This window comes from Numenius arquata, chromosome 1 (assembly GCF_964106895.1).
Source record: "Numenius arquata chromosome 1, bNumArq3.hap1.1, whole genome shotgun sequence".
Lineage (NCBI taxonomy): Eukaryota > Metazoa > Chordata > Aves > Charadriiformes > Scolopacidae > Numenius > Numenius arquata.
The window spans coordinates 121,205,446-121,225,508 of record NC_133576.1 but is presented as its reverse complement, the minus strand read 5'-3'; the positions used below and the strand labels follow the sequence as shown (position 1 = coordinate 121,225,508).

Genomic DNA, 20,063 nt, shown 5'->3' with positions numbered 1-20,063 from the left:
CATCCTGCCTGGTCCTTGAGCTCTGCCCAAGCAACCCTTCTGCAAAAGCAGAAGACCCTTCTGTCCCTTTGCTAATTAATGCAGCTATAACAGAGCGCAGCAAAACCACAATAGCATCAATCCTCGGCATCATAAGACGAAACAGAAATCCTCTCCCCCCTTGCCCGCTCTTTCCTGGCGGTGTTAAATAACTTCTTATTTTTTCGGAGGAGGGGGGGGCAGGAAGAGGAGAACACGTACTTAGCATCGGCACCCCCGCCTCCCCCCATGCCACCTCCTGCCCGCCTCTCCCTTCCCTCCACCACGCTCTTAAAAACTTGGGTCGATCCCGGGCGCGGGGAGCCGCGGTTCGCCCCCGGAGCGCCCCGGGCGGCGGCGGAGGCGGCGGCGGGGCCCCGGCGCTGCCCGCTCCCGCGGCGGCATCCCTGAAACTGCTTCCCCCGGCACCCGGCCGCCCCCGGCAGCGCAGGGGCAGAGCCGGAGGGCTGCGGGGGGCCGGAGTGGAGAAGGGAAAAAATGCGGCGTGGGCTGTAACAACCCCCCTTTTCCCTCCCGGCTCCCAAACTTCCCGCGACCCCGCCGGTCGGAGCCGAGTTCCAAGCCCCCGCTTGGGACAGCGGCAGCCCGGTTACCTGAGGCGGGGGCCGGGGCTGCGCTGCGGGGCGGCCGCGCATCCGCCTCCCCTGCGGCGGGGCAGAGAGCCGGGGCCGGGGCCGGGCTCGGCTGGCGGGGGGCTGCCCCCCCTGCTCCCTCCCCCGCCAATGTCAAGGGGGACTCGGGCGATGCGGGCATCTCCCGAGCAGCCCGCTTCCCAGCCGCAGCGGGCGGGACCGGGACCGGTATATTTAGCATCGCGCAGCTTTTTTTTTTTTTTTTCTTTCCCTCCCCCAAAGTTTCGCCCACTTATTTATTTATTTGCCGGCGTGCGGCGCGCTGCCGCAGAGCAGTAAGAGCCGCTCCGCGCCGTGCCTGGCGCTGGAAGCGGCTCTGTATTGCAGCAGGTAGGGCTGAGCGCTAGGACCTCGGAGAATCCTTCCAGCAGCAATCAGGACTACCTTAAACCCAGCCCAATGCCTCTTCCTGCGCCACTCTGCGTGCTGGATGGAGATCCACAGTCAAGAGCTGCAGCTCAGTGCTGGAGTACAACATTTCACAGGGAGCCCTGCAGAAGCAACACCTGTTTCGAGCCAGCCAAGAAAGGCACAAGCACTTGTATGTTGCTGCTTTGCTTGTGGATCGTCAATAATCCTAAACCAGTGGACATCTGCTGAGCCTCCTGAGAATTCTGGATAATAGATTTGGACGTCAAAAGTTTTTTTTTCCTTTTTCTTTTTTCCTTTTTTTTTTTTTTTTTTTTTTGGATTTATCTCAGGCAACAACGTGAGATTTCCCCCCTCCCCCTTTGCAGGATTCATGCTGATGTATGCAGTCTGTTATAGAGTAAAAACAGCGCATGCCTTTCTGGAGTCAGAATCCATAAATCCTGACGTAGCCTGTGCATCTTAAAAAAAAATCCCTATAACGCCTAGGTATTTAAGTTGCTATGGTCATTCTTATCTTAAACCAAATGGAGAAACTACGGATTTTTTTCTTTATTACAGTTGGATGGGCTGAAGACCGTATTGCTTGCTAAGAGCTGGGGATATATGCATTTATATAGATATACACATCTATATGTTTATAAATATGTCAGTGTGTGAGTATAAAGTGGTGGTTTCGTAGACTAACTGGTTTGACCTTGAACCTGTACCAGTCAAAACAGAATATTACTTTTATTTATGCATTTAATGGATTGAAGAAAGAACATTTTCTCTGTAACTGCGCTAGGGAGGGGAGAGGAGTGGAATATACCTAATCTTATATCTCCTGGGTTTGGCACCATCATTATTGTTTATTCTTATTCTCTAAAAGCAGAATCTTCTGATGGCTCCCTTAGGTGAAGTTGGGAACTATTTCGGTGTGCAGGATGCAGTACCCTTTGGGAATGTGCCCGTTTTGCCGGTGGATAGTCCGGTTTTGTTAAGTGACCACCTGGGTCAGTCTGAGGCAGGTGGGCTACCCAGGGGGCCTGCGGTCACGGACTTGGACCATTTAAAGGGGATCCTCAGGCGGAGGCAGCTATACTGCAGGACTGGATTTCATTTAGAAATCTTCCCCAATGGTACTATCCAGGGAACCAGGCAAGACCACAGCAGATTTGGTAGGTATTATCCTTAACCCTTTAGTGGTCATGTGATGAAATAATGGGGCAGAACTGCGGGCGGGGGGACGGCGGGGGGTGCGAGGCGGGCGGGGAGGGGGGTTTGTGCCGATGGCTGATCCGCCGAGGGAAAAAACGAACGTGTCCGGGATTGCAGATGGACACAAGCGGCACCGCCGCAGCGGAGCAGGAGCCCTCGCCGAAGTCGCCGGGTGTTCGGCGGCGATGTTTGTGTAGCCCCAAGTTCTGCTTAAGAGCAGACACATACTGGGAGGTGGCGGTGGCGGTGGTGGAATTTTTGCTCGGGACGTTTCTGCTGAATGATTTGATTTCGCGAGTTTAAAGGGGTTTTAATCATTAACCACTACAATTTAACATTCACCGAGTTTCCTGAAGGGAGTGGCTGTCGTCCTGTACGCAAATTAACGAGGGCTTTTCTTTCGTTTTCTCTGCCGATTTACCTGCCCGAGTAACTGCCTGAATTGCAAACCCAGCCGATTGCGCTTCTCGGCGAGGATTCCCCGGCAGCGGGGCTCGCCGCCCGCCCGAGCCCGGCTCCGCAGCCGCAGCCGCGGGGCGCTGCCGGTGCCCGGCGCCCCGGGAAGGAGGGAGCGCAGGTGGGGTCCGTCCTCACCCCTCACCCGCCTGCACCCCAAACCTGCCTTTCCCCAGCTATGTGGCGTGTCGATCTGGCAGGGAATTTGCAAGAGCATTCCGTGGATTTCATTTCCAGGGGACGCTACTTGTGACTCAGCAGCGAGGGCTGGAGGGCTCATGGCTCCGGTCACTCTGAAGAGCCCTGTGCCCGCACACATGCACACGCGAATCAAGCGGGCCTGAAGCTTCTTTGCTGCCAGGGAGACTGTTAAAGGCCCGGCAGGTCGAATGTACGAAAGTAACTAAAGCAGCCTGGATGAGCTGAATCTTTGTTTTTATTTAAGGAGGGGTGAGGAAAATATGCCAGGTTAGCTCGCCACGCTCCCAGCTGTTGGAAGGAGTTAACTTGTGAGTGAACCAACCTGACAGCACTTAAATTCGCTCGTAAAAACAAAGTCCTGTGGTGATTTTTTTTTTCCTCTCTTCGTATTTTAATGCCAGATGTTGAACCGTATCTAAACTGTATTTTATTGCTTTCTGAAGCTGTTTAGATAGTACCGGTGTTGTAGGAGAGGATCTCCAAAGGGCGCAGAAGGGAAGGGGCTGGGGGGGGGGGGGCGGGGGGGAAAGGGCTGAGGCTCGCACGGTCGCAGGTCCCCTCCATCCCCCGCCAGCCGCTGTTCCCTGACACTCACGCTGCTTCCAGGCTCTGCCTCTGCCTCCCTCCCACGCCGCCCGCCCGGGGTCCCCGGGGGACGGGAGACGCGGGGGGGGGGGGAGGAGGGGAGCGTCGTGGCTCTCTCGGGGGCGCAACATCTACGCTTGCTAGCGAGAAAAAGTGCGGAAAGTGTTTTAAGGCAGCCGTGCGGTGCGGGGAATGGGGGGAATTGTGCATCTCGGCATTTCCTTTGCCATCAGCAGCCGCCGTGCGTAGCTGCTGAACTACAGCCGCAGGTTTCCCCCTGCCCGCTGCGGGCACACAGAGGCGGGCGCGGTGCGGAGCCGGCGGGGGGGGGGGGGAGGGTGCGGAGCGGTGCGGTGCGGACCGCCGGCAGGTGTAGGGCACCGGCAGCCCGGGCTACGGGGGGCCGGCACCCCGCGGGGCCCCGCAGCCCCCGGAGGAGGGCCGCCAGCTGTTCCCTTCGCAAGGCGGCAGTGACCACATTATTCGCGGCGTCTATTTTTAAAAAATGGCTTTCCAGCCGCAGTTGTGGGAAGCTGGCGATTCCGAAGGGCAGCTCTCCCACCCCTCGCATCGCCTTGGCTTTAAATAGATTTATTTTTTTTTCCTTCTCGGTTTGATCGCCCTCGCCTCCCAAGGATGCACCCTTGTGATAACTCTTCTCCCCTGGAGCGCGCCCTGCTCGGTCCGGGGTCGGGCAGACCGGGCATGGCAAAGCCATGGGATGCGTCGAGGCTCCCGGCTTATTTGGGGGCGGGGAAGGGATCTCGATGCTTTTGTATCAGTGCCATGACATTGCTGTTGTGTTTGTCCGGAGGTTAACCGAATAGCAGATGCTATTTGGGTTTTGGTGATTGTAAAGTCTTCTGATGATCCTGGGAAGGTCTGCATCCCAACTCGGGAGCTGCCCGGGGGAGAGCGGGCTAACTTGGTCCCTCTGAACGTGTGAGGGTAAACCTGCGCGTGTGTGGATGTGGGGGGACGACTCAGAAGGAAGTTTTCCTCCAGGAATAAGGAGGACAAAGAGAAAACCCCGGGGGCTGCGCGTAAACTCCTCTCTGGGCTCTGCCCTGTGGGAATCCCCCTCCCCGCACACACACACACACACACACGCACACACCTCTGGAGAGACATCAGATAAGAGTAATTCTTTTGTGATGCTATGTTGGATGTGTGCCTATTGCATACAATAAACCGAGCCATATTGTGTGTCTATACTCGCCCAGTTCTGGGAGCCCTGGCATTTCGCAATTCCTGCAGCAAGATGTCCATGTCTAAAAGAAAAGCTCCCCGGGAGAGCCCGGCTCTGTGTCCCCCCTCCCCCCCCCCCCCAAATGCGATCTCAGGTGATCAAAGCCTTATCTCTCCCGGGTGACAAAAGAAATTTTTTTTTGTGATGCAGTCTCCTTTAGTCTAGGGCATTTGCTAGACAGTGGAGTCATTGTAAATTCAGGAACTCTGTAACAGCGGAGAGGCGTGCCTCTGTGCGTCAGCACAAGTACTGCATGCACAGCATTAAAAAAATAGGAGCATGCAGGAAAAGGAAAAAAAAAAAAGCTTGTCAGCAGGTGACCTCCGCTCCCCGGGACCTGCTGCTACAAGGAACCGCTGCGTTCATCATCTGCGGGAGCCGCGCAGCCGCCCGCCCTCTCTCTCGCCTCTCCACCTCGCCCTGCCTGCTCCGGCTCCCGGGCTGGCGAGGCGGCTCCGGCCGGGGCGGGGGGGTGGGCTTGCGGCCGCCTGTCCCTTCTGCTGCTGGATGCAGGGCGCCGGAGCTGCCCCCCCTTTCCTCCCCGTGCTGTCTCCCCGGGGAGCCGGCAGAGCGGGGCGGGGGGGTTGTTGTTGTTGGTGGTGTGGTGCATGCGGAGTGCTCTGGCCCCCGGGAGTGGAAATCGGGGGCCAGGTTTTAGGGGGAGGGAAGGGCCCCAAGCAGCCCCCGCAGTCTCCCCCGCTACTGAGCGTGGCAGAGGGGAGGGGGTGCGGGGCGGCTGGGGGGGGGGGTTGGGTGTGTGTGCAAGGGCGCTGTAAGAGCCTTGAAACTGAAGCAGGGCCCTGCTGCCTCCTGGGGAGCTGTAGCTGTCTGCGCTCCCGTCTCTTAATTGGCATCATGTGGGGGAGCGGGCGGAGCAGTGACAGCTGCGACAGGCGGGACGCATCCCGGCGGAGCGCTGTGCTCAGCCGAGCGCCGCAGCCCCGGCCGGCGGGCGGGAGGCGTCGGGGGACGCCGGGGAAGCCCCTGCCTTCGCCCCCCATCACCGAGCTTCTGAGCCACGAAGGGCTCGGCTTTCCTCGCCTTTCTTCTCGTCCCTGGGCGAATGATTGCTTGCTGAATACACGGCAGCACGGCTCCAGCGACCTGCGCTCTGCCCGCGGGTCCTCCTCCGTTTCCCTTCTCTCTGCTTCCCCGGGAAGTCGTACAAAGAAGTGGCTGGCAGAGATTCTTCTGTACCGTATTCGCTGATGGTGTGTTAGGGTGCTAAACTGCTTCAATCCAGCAGTACAAATAGAGCCTATATATAGCCACAGACAAAAATGTGCAAAGGGTGGAACAGCAGCAACAAAAAGCTGTGTAGGTGCAGAGATGTTCATTGCTTAAAGCCATGGCAAACGCTTCTGTGAGTCTGTTCTTCACTAGAGCTAAACTAGGTGAAAGTTAAAATTTCACGTTGTGTGAACGACCTACCTCCTCTCTCCTGTGGGCCTGGCAGGAGAGCAGGACTGGCCTTCACGGTCAATGTCCTGGTGTCCTGCTGCTGTTCAGCAGGGTCAAAGTTGGATCATGCGGAAGAAGGTGTATGAAGCACTGATGTGGGCATGTAAAGGAGTAACTTTCCCCAAAACTTTCTCCCTAACCTCTTTGTGAAGGAATGGGTCTTTGCCTTGAAGTGGTTTCTTTAAAGAAAATGTTCAATGTCTGACAAAATATTCAGCATCCCATGTACTGAGACTATTATTTCTTCTTTCCTTGTCTTCTCTTCCCCATTTTTAGCTATAAATAGGGCCCTAGCTTTTAAATTTTGGTGCTGTCCTGATTTTTGTTTGGTCCAGCCTCATTTTGAAGAGGAATATCTATTTTAATATCTGGTTCAGGTCCTAAGTATTATCTTTATATTTTAGAAATATACAGCGAAAATACTCACAGGAGTGTTGGGCCAAATCATGCAATCCTTAAACTGGCAGTACTTGTGTAAGACTCCAGATAATCTCTTGAAGGACTTAACAGCATGGCACATAAAACTGGCTGTGAATAGCTTTTGAATATTTCAAATGAAGAAGTCTCTACTCTGATCTCAGATATGTGGATGCTCTATGCCAAGTACCTTAAATTCATCTTCTGCACTTACAGTAGGATGTGACAGTGCTTTTTTGTTCTTTTGACGCACTAAGCAGTATGCACCCAAATATTTGAAATGAGGACAGCAATTAAAGTCTACATTTATACTGATGTGAAAGATGCCAGACTTACTAACTTAGCTATAGTATGGTACAATACACACTTAACATAAGATTTAACCTCAGTTAAAATTGCTTGGTAGTATGTATCAGGTAATATGATAGTTTGGTAAAAGCTTTACAGCAAAAGCATGAGTAAGAAATCTGGAAGTATTGCATGTCCAGATATAATGGGAATGTTTAAATTGTTTCAATGGATCGATTGTATTTGAGATACTACATATACCAGATAAACAGCATGCTACCACTTTTTATTACTTCAAAATTTTTTTCCATAGTTACAAAATATTTCCTCCCTGTATTTTTTATTTGTGCATATGTAGAGAATAATTTAAGATGCCCAGGTCTTAAAACAGGGTTATCAAAACAATAAGACTATGGTGTTTGTAGTACTGAATAATATATAAGGTAATGATCAATAGTCCCTTACAGGGAATACATTTCATCTTTACATTAGCTTGGCTATAAATTTTCCCTATTGGCTTCAATTTGTGCTGTGTGAGATTTATGTGATTCATGCCTGTTATTGATTAGTGCACAACTATTTTGTGGGAGATGCCAAATTAATTGTTCAAAAAATCCATGAAAGTGCTTTTTTATTGGCCACGTGAGGCTCGACACATACTATACTCTTATTTTATTATTTCATGTAAATACAGTTTCCAATAAGCTTTAAAAATAGTTACTTGATGTGCTTAGACATGAAAATTCACCAAATATATTGAAAATGCTACTCTGTGCTTTATTTTGTGGCTCAGAAGGTAGCATAATGCAGCAGTGTGCAAGTGAACGATGCTGGATAACTCCTGTGAGATCATTACAGTCTTACACCAGTGCTCCCAAAGAGGAAGCAGTTTCCATTTTTAATACAAGACTTCTAGGTTTATGCAAGGTTTGGCTGGTAGCATCCTCATTGGAGAGGTAAGCAATTTGCAGGGAAGGCTGCCAAAAAAACCCCAGCCCCTCAGAACCAGATGAGCTGATATTTGATACAGATACTTGCTGCACCATGCACAATGATGCTGAACCTAGGAGCTCTGCAGAAGCAATGTTTCTCTGCAAAACATTCTTATTTCTACTGCATAAATGTCTGTGTGAGCTTGCTGTTATGTGTTACTTAGGTTTAGAATACTTTAGTTTTCAAATTTGAGATGAGTAAATAATAACACATTGGAGAGAATGGTTAATATCTACACAGTAATGTGTGAGACACTGGACTATACTAATGATTTTCATTTCTTGAGCCTCTGGAAGATCATACTGTGAGTAAATCTTTCCCCATATTCCTGATTCATTGATGCCTGGAAGCAAATCTTTTGGTTCCATATGTAACATTTTTTTCATCTCACAATTCTGATTCAAGTGTATTTTTTCAGAATTTACTTTGTGAGACAAATTTCATAAATTCTTTAATACTGCTAATTTTGGTAATCTGAAAACTTGGTGGTTTTTTTTTTTCTTTGAATGTAATATTTGTTGCACAAATCAGAATATGACTGAGCTTTAGATTTGTGTTTAGAAATTGTGAGAAAGATCGAGCGTGATCTTTTAATTTGGTATGTTAATGCTGTCTGCAATGCATCATTCTAGCAGGGACTTCACTGTTGAAGTATTGTACTTTAAGATATATTAATTTGTTCCTTACCTACCTCTAAACAACTCTGAAAATGGAAAAACACCTTTTAAAATAGCTGCTTGTTGCTCAGGGATCAGTCACATCTGAAAAAGAGTATCTTTCAATGCAAACAATATGTACATTGTTTGTTTTTTCCTGCATTTTATAGGTATACTGGAATTTATCAGTATAGCTGTGGGCTTGGTCAGCATCCGAGGGGTCGACAGTGGACTCTACCTTGGAATGAATGAGAAAGGGGAACTGTACGGCTCGGTAAGTTCCCACTTGCCTTGGGCAGTCACGATCCTTAATGTTCTGTGGGAAAAACGCTTGCTAGCTCCTACAAGCCCCTGTTGCACTAGGTGCTGTGCATGCACTGTTTCTGTTTTACATAGTTTTAAACATCTTGCAGTCTAATTAGAAACAAGACCCTATGGGTGGTATAATGAGTACAGGAGAGGTAAAAAGCGACAAAATCAGGAATTGGTAATAATGCAGACGGACAATTTGGATACAACCAATGGAGATTGATGGACAAAGCTGGTCACTGAAGACTGAAGGAAATACTGTAAGATTTGTAAAGTCTGTCCTTTCAGTAGAGACCTAAAACAAGATAAAGTTGCTGCTTCTTGTGCGTAGGCAGAGAGCTTTCTAGGAATTGACAAAAGAAAGTAGAGGAGGAGGTAAAGGGTGGCATATGTGGATGAGAAAATGAGAAATAGGAGTGGATAATAGTTATAAAAAGTATAGGAATGAGAGCAAGAGGTGTGGTGGTTTTGTCCTGAAAGTTCATCTGGTGCTCCCAGTGGCATGGCAGCAGGAGTGGGTAACGGGTGTGAGGGAGGGGTAAAACTTGGTATTTCAGACGTGGGAGTTAGGCTGGCAAACCAGCCTACCTGCAGCTGATGGGTGACCATCCTCAGCAACATGGACTGTCTTGCAGCAGAGGAGTGTGTGTGCGTGTGTTAACGCGCATGTGATGTGACCCTTATCTGGGAATACTTCAGTCATCTGGCGTACACTGGGGTTCACACCCTGGGTAGATTGTGGGCAGGGTGCCTGAGATAGAGCAGGTAACTCCCCAAATAGTAGAAGGCAACCTCTTCTAGCAGTAAAGGATCAACCTCTAAAGGTGACGAGGACTAGAGAAGCAGTGGTATCTGAGGAAGAGGATGGCAGATTTGAAGGGAAAGCAAATGTCTAAAGTGAAGGTGGGCTATGTATTCACTGGGGCTCATTAGAAGCATGGAGGAGGGAATGCCAATAGTCAACTAATGGTATAATCATTGCAAAGAGAGACACTCAAAAAGGAGTTAAAGTGATAGAGTGTGGCTTTGGGTGTAGCTGCAAATACCTGTGTCAGAGGGGAGTAATGGCAACCAGGAAAAGGGTGAGGAGGGAACTGAGAGGGACAACAGTGAGAGTGGGAGGAAACGTGAGAAGATGGTGGTGAGTGGTCAGGTGGAAACAGGAGGAGTAAGAAGGAAGTCTAGCTTCCCAATACATGATCCATGGAGGAGGGAGAGGAAACAAGACTAGGAAAGTTCAGCAGAAGTGTTTTTTATGGGGGAGTCCAGATTCACCGAACCCTTTCTAGTAACGTTTTGTGTGAGAGAGGGAAGGTAGAGAGGGGAAGGTGACTATCTGCTGAGTAAAGAGCAGGCTAGGGGAGGAAGCCAGAGGGTGCAGATCATGAGAGTGCATGTGGGAGGCAGAAAAAGAGGTGGTAGAATAAGGGGCAAGGCTGGGACAAAGAATGCATTGACATGGAGGAGAAGGGGAGATGCAGAGATGGGGAGAACCAGTGAGTGGGGAAAGCCAAAGGAAAGGGTTTTAGCATAAATGGCAATATGAGGAGGAAAAGGTTGGAAGGATGATGAGGAAGAGAGAAAGGGAATGGATGTAATGACAGATGTAAACAAGCTGCCTGTGAGGAGTGAGTAAGTCCTAAGTCTCAATCCTTGTGCAGCTGATGTATGATGTACAGAACTGGTGAAGTAATGAGTACTTTTATGGTTCAGTTAGGCAGCAAAAAGGCAGAAGAACAACAGTAATATGAATCAGTAATGTTGGTAATCACCAGTAAAAGTAATAATTTAAACAGATAAACATAGTGAATCAGTTACTCTGCACTTCAGATATTCAGGAAAAGAAAATGTGGCTATTGATAGGGCTTAATGCATAGACTTGGGAAAGCAAATGTTACATCACTTTTCTGTGCAATTTATACTTTATGCTTGCACTATGTTTGACTGTCAGAGTGAATTACTCAAAACATTCTTTGCTAAAGAAACATGCACAAGAAATTCTTTGTAAATTACTAAGCTCACTGTGTTAATAAAATAGTTGTTCCATGAACAGCAGTTCTAAAGGAGTCTGCTTTCCTAAGGGTTTGTGTCTCGCAGTCCGAGACACGGGTCTCCCTGACCTTCTGTCCCTTCAGTAACACAAATTCCCCAGCCTTTTGTGTTTCTTGCATGGAGAAAGAGACAGTGTTAGCTGCCCATGCTCACTGGACTGTCAGTTTGCAGGGATTACATAGCTCACCACTCCCAAGTGGGACGTGCAAATGATTTCTCTTCTTTACCCTGCCTCTGATTAGTTGCAAAACTGATAGGAACTTAATTTTCTTGAAGACCTTTGCCTCCTGATTGAGACTGGTTGAAAAGCTAAGGAAGGCAGGTAGATGGATGTACAGTATAATTGGATAACCTCTTTTCCCTAAGAAATGACGCTAAAAATATGAAGCCATTCATAATGGAGAACTGGCAATCTATAGGGCCAGAATGCGAAGTTCAGGTTAAAATCTGATGGATGATATGCCTTATTGTCAGCCTCCAGAGATGGCACATACTAAAGAGTGATGGTAATTGAATTACATTACTGCCAATGAAATATAACCTCTAATGGCTACTCAGTGTGATGATGCTTTAAAGCCTTGTCAACACTAGCAATCCTAGTGCCTATATTTCAGCAACTGTCAGCTCTGTTAGAAACACTGAGATAAGCAGGACTCAAAGCAGATTTTTGTGTAGAATTGGCTGGACATTTTTAAGTGACAGTGTTTTGCTTTTGGTCAAAAAAGTGCAATTAATTGAAAATGAAGTACTCTGTTGGGAATAAATGTCACAGTTTGAACCAGAAGCAAGTCACAATCCAGCACAGAATTATCTTTCTGGAGAAGGTCAGTTTAACTGAAATTAGTTTTGAGGCTGGTACGTGACAGACCGAGGTTCAAGTTTTTCACCTGAATTAAGAGAGGTGGTCAGTGGAGTTGGACTGTTCTGTAGTACCAGCAAGTTGTCCTTGCGCTGCCTGCGCTGGGAGATGGGTCCCTCTGTCTTGGTTTCTTTACTAAGGGCTGTGAATAGCATTGGCTTTGTCACGGAGCCACTACACTCAGGAGGCTGCGAAAGTGTTTTTGAAGGTGGGAAAACTGTTTCCTGTGCACAACTGAATAGCAACCTAAGAAATACGAGGTCCTGCTCTGCATCAGCATTGTGGATGTAAGCAGGTGTGTTTCTGCAAGCACTCAGTACTGCAGCACTTGACACTGCCGGAATAGATGCCCTGTGTCTATGACAGCATCATATTTATATTCAAATTACTGCATGAAAAATACATTAGGTGTGAATCAAATCAGCAACCTAAAAGACTTATATCCTTCTACATTTGTGTTTGAAACATTTGGCACAGGAAGATTTTTCCCAGCATATTTGTGGTGCCACTGGAGATGGGACATATGGTGAAGCAGAGCAGCCAGAATGGGTGAATGCTGCCAATTTTCATAAAAGGCAACAGTAAAGGCAGTTTCAGCGTATCTTGATCCAGACATGTTCCTCTTGGCCTTCTCAACGTGCTGCTTTCCTCCTAGATTAGCTGCCTGACAAACACTCTTCTCAACTTGCCGCTGTTACAGGGGGGCAGTTCCCACTGCATCTTCTGGTTAAAAAAACCCAGTGACTCTCATGCTGCTCTCAGGCAGCAACGTGTAACATAGGGTGGCTGTTCTGAAGTTCCTCCTCATCCCACAGATTTAGCCAGGGAAACCTGAAGATATATGTATGTGGTACTGCGGAGAAGCCAGTGGTAGCTACATAGCGATGACTTGGAGGCTGGTGAGTGACAGCAGCTTTCCCTTCCGTCTTGCTCTGTTCCTGCTCTCCCTTTACCTTGCCTTCCCCTTGCAGCCTGCAGCTATGACTCATCATGTTTCACAACAGCTACTGTGCTTGTCACTGGAGAGGAGGAAAAAAATCCAAACTACAGATAGGTCCAGAAGAGCGTTAAGATGAGACATGAAGACCTTATTCCTTCCCAAATACCAAATGGCTCTTGCCAACACTTCTGGCAAGTGTTAGCAAATGTGCCTTAGCTGTGCTCCTCAGTGCCATGCTGTGGAGTAAGGGAGGTCTTTCTTATCAGTCATACGACCATCATGCCTTCATGGACTGTCCTCACCTTCATGCTGCCCTGCACCTCTGTCTTTGGGAATATCAGCCATCGGTACCCACATGGCAGGCAGTGATGAGCACCCACACCATGGGGTGCCCATCATTTCCAACCCAGCCTCTCCTCTCAGGCAGGCCAGTGCTTCCTCAAACACAGCAGGACCATGGAACAGCCTCACCTCAGCTGCCCTCCTCAGACTAGGTCTAAGGCAGAAATTTTTTATGGTGAGGGTGGTGAAACACTGGAACAGGTTGCCCAGAAAGGCTGTAGATGCCTCATCCCTGGAAACATTTGAGGTCAAGTTGGATGGGGTTTTGAGCAACCTGATCTAGTTGAAGGTGTCCCTGCTCATTGCAGAGAGGTTGGACTAGATGATCTTTAAAGGTCCCTTCCAACCCAAACTATTCTATAATTCTATGAAATGATGCTGTCTCCATTGTTCCTTGTATCCTTGGCAGATGGCAAAAGGCAGCTCAGGTTGGATGCTCAGGATGAGGAAAATTTGGAGTTAGAAGATCTGGAGCAGCTACAAGGGGAGCTGTGCAGGGGGTAGGAGGAAGGCAGGAGGGGAGATGGGGGAGTCATTGGGGGAGAGGGCTAGGAGTGCTTGGAAGGAGAGGGGAGGGTAGAGAGAGAAGCTTCATGTGCCCACAGAGCAGCTGAGACAAAGACGAAGAGCCCAGATCTAGAGTCAGGGAGGGTGGCTCCGCACCTCTGAGTTTCAGACCTACAGGGTGTGTGCAGCAAAGGGAGATTTAGAACTGCTTATAACAGGGTAATATATTGCTGTCCTTCAAAAAATTAACCAAAAACTTGTTTGTCCCAATGTTTTTTGGACACTAAATCTGCCTTTTACTCCTAAAGCTACTGGGGAGAGGTTGGGGGAGGAGAGAGAGAGAGTACTGTCCTTGAAGAAACATGTTTTCCCAGTAAGCGTGTGGGGAGGTGACGATATGCCTCTTTATTGTCCCAGCAGGGCTGCACCTGCAGTGTTTTGTGCTTTTGTTTGGGTCCCCACAGTTCTGGAAGGACTGTGCAGCTATAAAGAGAGAGGAACAGAAGTTTTTTGAGGTAAAGGGATGATTTTTTGTAGTTTACTGAAAATTGCTTGGTGTTGGTAAGGATTTGCTATGCTGCATTCTAAAAATATCTTTTATGTTTCTGTGCAAATAAGGGAAGGGAATTGTTCAGCCCTTCAAATGGTAGGTCAAGGTGCACGGAAGCAACGTGAAGAAAAAAACAAGTTGAAGGTGCATGTTGGGAACAGCATTTGGGTCAAATATATAGTCACTGCAGATATCTGAGAATGGGATAGATAAATAAATTACCCTACAGTATTATTCACACTTTCCTGTTAAACACCTCCAATCTAAAGGCTACAGACTGGTTTATTTTTTTTATAATCTGGATTACCTGTCCATCAGTGTACAGGCAGGCTTCTGCGGCTGAGGTGAGCCTGGAAACAGGACAGTTGCAGCAGAGAACAATTTTTGGAGGGAGAATTAAATACAATCTCCCTGACTGAAGGTGCAGACTTCTAGGCTGAGTGGTCAAATCCCAAGAAGAATAATGGCCACGGCAGCAGGTTTAACACCCTTCTGTTGTGTGTAATAATAATGTGCCTTTTGCTCAATGGCAGAAATGGTGGAGAGGCAGAGGGCAGTTCCTGGGGTGGCCGAGTTGCAAGGAGTGGTCAGGCTGTCCACACGAGCAGCATTGCTCAGGAAAACCTGGCATTCCCGTGATCAAAAACCCGATGGTGTCTTTTAGCAGTAACAGCGACTCACGTCTTCCTGAGTAAATCTGCTTTAAGCAGAAGAGCTGCAAGAGGCAGGCCTGGAACTAATTTGAAAGGGCAAACTTTGAGATCTGAAGAGAACTACTTCATAAAGGTGCTTATGGCTCTGAATGTGAAGGAAATTAGAAACTTTGTCAGAGATGCAGAAATCCTGTAGAAATAATATCCCAGCAAGGGTGAAGCTGCCAGGAAGGATCTGTAGTCTAACAGGGTGTGGGTGGTTGGCAGAGGGTCTGCGAGGAATGGGAGAAGGGCAGGTTGCAGAAGAACACATCTCTTAGAGGTGTAGAAGTGTGGGGATAATGGAAATTGCTGCAATGAAGCTGACTGGGGCCCTGAAATGTATACTAAGATATGAAACAAAATTCTTTAAAGCTATATAAATGAAAAGGGAACAGGAGTCTTTATAAACACTCTGCATTCAAGCGGAAGTGTAAATGTAATATAGCCAGAATGTGGCTGCACAACATGCTAACTGGGCTAGCCGGTATTTCTGACAGACTCCTTGGGGTGGTCCCATGGGGCTGGAGGATTCCCTGTTGTGTGATGAACAAAGGGAGCCGGGGCAGCTGACACCACTGGTAAAAGAAGGGGCTCTTTTCCCTCCCACCATCCATCCCCTCCATTTTTCTGGCACAAGCATTTCTGTTGCTGCCCAGTGAATTGAAGCAGGGAACTGGAACACAAGCTGGCCAAGCAGAAGGGCTGTCTTCAGCCACGGTGGTTCCCCTCCAGGTCACTGCAGGATGTGGTGCAAAGGTGGGAGCAAGCCTGGGCGAGGGAGGGAGTGCTTCTTTCCCAGGCAATGCAGGTGTCTGCCACCCTGGAGTGTTCGTGGACCTCTGTCTGTGTGGTTTGTGTTTTGCCAGGAGCAAGACCTGGGAAGCAGCAGGGCTGTCAGTCTGATCTGGGATGTGCTTGGGGCATAGGAAGATGCTTTTATATGAAGGAATAGAGGAGGGCCTGGCAGTATGTGCAAGATGAGCGTACTGAAGCTGGATGAATAGTTTCAGGCAAGCCTAGTATTTTATTTTTGGTAGGAATTTCTTTTTCTAGAAATGGGAATTAAGTTGTACTGATCTGCAGGGCTGTGTTAGGTATGACCCAGCAGAAGAGAGCATTTGCTAAGGAGGTAAAATGAGTGTCAGTAATTGACTTGTGTGATAGATGGTGAAAGAACTGAAGAGAAGACAGCAATGGGGAGTGTTGAAAAGCATCAGACTGGAGTGAAGCTGTTAGTAGAGTTTTTATGAATTGATCCTTGGGCTAATTTTATTCCCTATTTTTATTAGGGACATTAAACTTCTTGTCATAAAAAAAAATAGTATTGTGTTATTGAAATTTGCAGATGTTGCAAAGTTGGGAAGTATTTTCAGCATAGAAAGCTGCCTTGCAGAAGGGATTTGATGATCTAAAGTGCCAAAAAATGTTTACAGATGGGGCTCATGGAGAGCTCTATTGGTACCACTGCATATGGCACTGGTAGGATCTAGTCCAAATGCAAAATGCAGTTATGGTCACTTGTGTTACAGAAGATGAATTGAAACTGGAACAGGTGCAGAAGGGACTTACTGGGATGATCAGAGGGATGAAAAGACTATAAAATCATAGAGTCTAAAGATGTTGGCTTCGCTAGAATGAAAACTGAGAGGGTATGCACTTAGTCTCTGTAAATACATTGGGGTTTAACACCAAAGAGAGAAAAAATGTCCGTGAAATAGAGGACAAGAACAAATTGGTTTGAATGAGTCACAAGGAATCTTAGGCTGGATAATTAGGAAGTTTCAGGTCATGAGGAAGTGGGATTTTGAGCTGATCTGAAGGATTTTTTCAGGGGGCTGGGAGACGAAGCATAAACTTCTTTCTCTCTACACTGTACAGTAGGAAACAGCTTTGTAATTGTGGAAATTTTCTTGTGGAAAGTGTAGGTCTGAGAAAAGCCCTGAAACGTTAGCTACTTGGGAAGATTTGTCTACAACCTCATCTACTTCACCTTTGCTGATAGCCTCTCTCTGAATTTGGATGGGCAGCCTTGCTGAAAGCTGGGTGCTGTTAAATTGTGTTCCTCACAGGTACCAGAAACTGCAAACCAGTCAGCAAAATGACAGCAAGGTATGAAGGACTCTGTAGAAAAGAAAGGTCTTTTGAGATGTGGCTACTGCTGCGGGAAGAATTGATAGGTGAATCCACACACTTAACACAGCTAATGTGGGAGAAAGCTCTGTGTGAAACTGAAACTACTGTGGTTCTTATTAAACTAAGACTTCAATCTGTCTTTTAAATGAGAATTTCGCAGATTATAACAACTGTCACCAAAGAGGAACACCTACGAATAATATCCTGCGGGATAGATACTACACTGTTCCTCGTGTCTTTGATTTTCCTCAGAGGATTTCATTCCAGATGCTTACTAGGTCTATGGATAATTTCATAAGAGAAAAAAACCTCAGTGATCTCCTTACCTTGGTCTCTGTGATTCTGTGCTGAACCTGGATTCTCACTACATGCTCAGGACAGGAAAGTGTTAGAATATTTCCAACATAAATTTTATATATACATATATATATCTCTATATATAAGGCTAAACTTTGGTAAAGCAAGATCTTGCTTGAGCCTTTGTTTTATGGTTTACTTTACCCTAATTAAAGATGTGTGGAATTTTCTATTCTTAGAAAAACAAGAGGTTAGGCTGCTTGAGGAGACAGCCAAGGTGATGTAACACCTTGCAGAAACCTCCTCCCAGAGAGGGCAGTCTTAGTTCCCTGCCTCTGCTGTGTGCTTCTGCTTCCTTCCTTGCTCCAACACCAGCACTCATCTCACCTGTCAGGAGGCTAATTCAGGAATCTAAACCTATGGAATAAAGCTTGCCTTTTTTTTTTTTTTTTTTTTTTTTTTTTTTTGTAGGGTTGCTTCTCTGCCAGTTTAGCTCCCTGAACTAGCTTGTTGCCTGTTTGGGCAAGCAATCATGCTCAGTGGGGGAGTCAGCTGCAGTGTGGGATGGGAGAGGGGTTGAGTACAGCATTGTCGACAGTGGGTGGTTGTTACAGTGGCATCGCTGTGTCCTAAACCTGAATCCTACTCAGCGAGCAAATGTGGAGCATGTTTGGTTTGAATGTCTTCAGATTCACTTCTTTGCAGTTGTGTAGCTCCCCAGATGCTGCAGCCCTGAATGTTTCTGGAGCTAGCCGTGTTAACGATACGGAGGTGTGAAAAGGTTCAGCGTCTTCAGTTGATCTGAGAATAGTATGTTGAAGTGACATGCTAAAAGAGCATCATCAGCAGTGACATACAGAGATATGCTTGGGGATTATTTGCTGCATCAGATAAAGATCTTATGTGCTCTGTTTCTGACTCAGGAGCCAGTGGGATGTGAATGTGGCACTCTTTCCTACTTTACCATTCATCATTTTCACAAAGACAGAGAAGAAAAAGTTTGCCCTGCGGGGACTTCATTAGGGATTTTGTCTAGGTTGAGATTTGCTCTGCAGTTTGAATGTGCTCAGGCTGATTTGGTGATGTGCAGTAATGCAGTTCATTTGTGTCACATTCAAAAAGCTTAAGAAATATCTTGTTACAGTGCAAATCCATTTTTTCCCTTTTATAAAATCCTTTGGTTTCTTTTTCATTCCTTTCATAAAGGCAGACCTCTGCTGTTACTTCTGGTTTGAAGATCAGATTTTATATCTGTGTTCCCCGACTGTTGCTGAGGAAAAACTTGGCTTCTAGTGTGGGTGCTGCATGCTTTTGAGGTCTGGTCCAGAATGTGCATCTTTAACCTGCTAAACTTTACACTTTGAATTCAATGCAATTATAGAGACACTGTAACTGTGACTCAGGAGAAATTTTGACTTCATTCTATTATGGTTGAAACAGCATTGACTTTAATGGAAGCAGGATTGGACCTGCTCCTGTAAAACCACCTATTAATTTTATGGTTGTGTCAGCAGACCCTAATCAAGATAAGAGCTCTACTGTATTCATCATTTTAAAAACCTAAATCTAGACAGGGTTCCTGCTTGTAAGAGTCTGCAATCTAAAGATAGTCTTTTAACATGTAAATGTTTATTGCCTTTGAATAGCAAGGGAATTTTTGTCTGCTGATATCTTCTTTAGGACAGCATCTAGTGCATAATTTGGACTCAGAACAGAAAACTTATTGGGGAAGACTTCAGGAAAATCCTTTGAGTCATTTTAGAAAACACAAATATTGTAAAGCTTAACGCAAATAATCAGGCTTTTTTTTCCCCTTTATACTTAAAAAATCTGAACTCTTTGGAAGGTCCATGTGCAGCTGGTACCTGGTGGACCAACTGCCTGGTCTTTGAGCTCTTCAATCACCAATTCCGTTGAAGCTGTTATTATATATCTATCTTTTTTTTCAGGCAGATTGACAACTTCTTTCGTCAAAGCTGAAATTAACTGCATGGCTAAAGTTTTACCCACTGAAAGACAGGCTCCCCTGATGTGTGTGTGTGTTAGGAGTAGGGGGCTCGTGGAGGAGTAGAGCCACCCAACTTCCTTCAGTGTTTTCCAAAGACTGGGTCAGCTGTATCACTGAACACCTAAGTCAGGGCATATAAATAAAACATGTCAGCACCAAAGATATGTGGATTTTCTGAGGAATCTTAGGGAAATCTTTTTTGTCCTACTCAGAAAGTGAAATACTAAAAATTGTGTATCTAAATCCATTACTTTATGGTGGAATTGCCTCTAAGAAAAGGAACGGGGGAAGTGTCCGTAGAGTCATCTCTGGAGAGACTGCTTATGAAGAATGTTTCCCAACAGAGGAGCACTGCTGACTGAAAGGGAAAACATGACATCTTTGCTTCAGCAGCAGCTCTTTGAAATGATAGCCTTCCTTTGTGACCAAAAGAGGTGGGAAATTAGAAGGCCTAATTTTTGAACAACTTAAACTGAATATGCAATTGAGTCCTGCTGGGTAAAGACATTAGACTACCATCAGCCCTTTGCTGTACTGCTCGCCAAAGCACAGTAGATTTTAAAGTTTCTTTGGAAAATTTATTGGTTTCCAAGACCCAAGTGGATGTTTGGCATTTCAGTGAGGAGGGCTGTATCTTTCCAAAATGTGATAGCCTGTGGTGTTTTGTTTGTTTGGAGACCCCCACCCAGAATGACAACATGGTCAGTAATGTCCCTGTCCTCTGAGCTAGTAACTAGCAGGTAGCTTTACATAAAATCAATTACAAAATATAGAGACAGGCTTTTGTTCATCAGTCCTTGACCAAATCATCTTGCTGAAAGAATA

At 46.9% G+C, this 20,063-nt stretch overlaps 1 protein-coding gene across 1 annotated transcript in view; it reads left to right on the top strand.

Annotated features, from left to right (window-relative positions):
* Positions 1 to 1,070: 1,070 nt before the first annotated feature.
* The window catches only part of FGF9 (fibroblast growth factor 9), a 28,216-nt gene continuing 9,223 nt past the window's right edge, over positions 1,071 to 20,063 (top strand). Inside the window, exons 1-3 of the mRNA XM_074160355.1 lie at positions 1,071 to 1,212; positions 1,937 to 2,200; positions 8,717 to 8,820. Of these exons, the coding sequence (XP_074016456.1) occupies positions 1,071 to 1,212; positions 1,937 to 2,200; positions 8,717 to 8,820 (510 nt within the window). The remainder of the gene's footprint in view (positions 1,213 to 1,936; positions 2,201 to 8,716; positions 8,821 to 20,063) is intronic.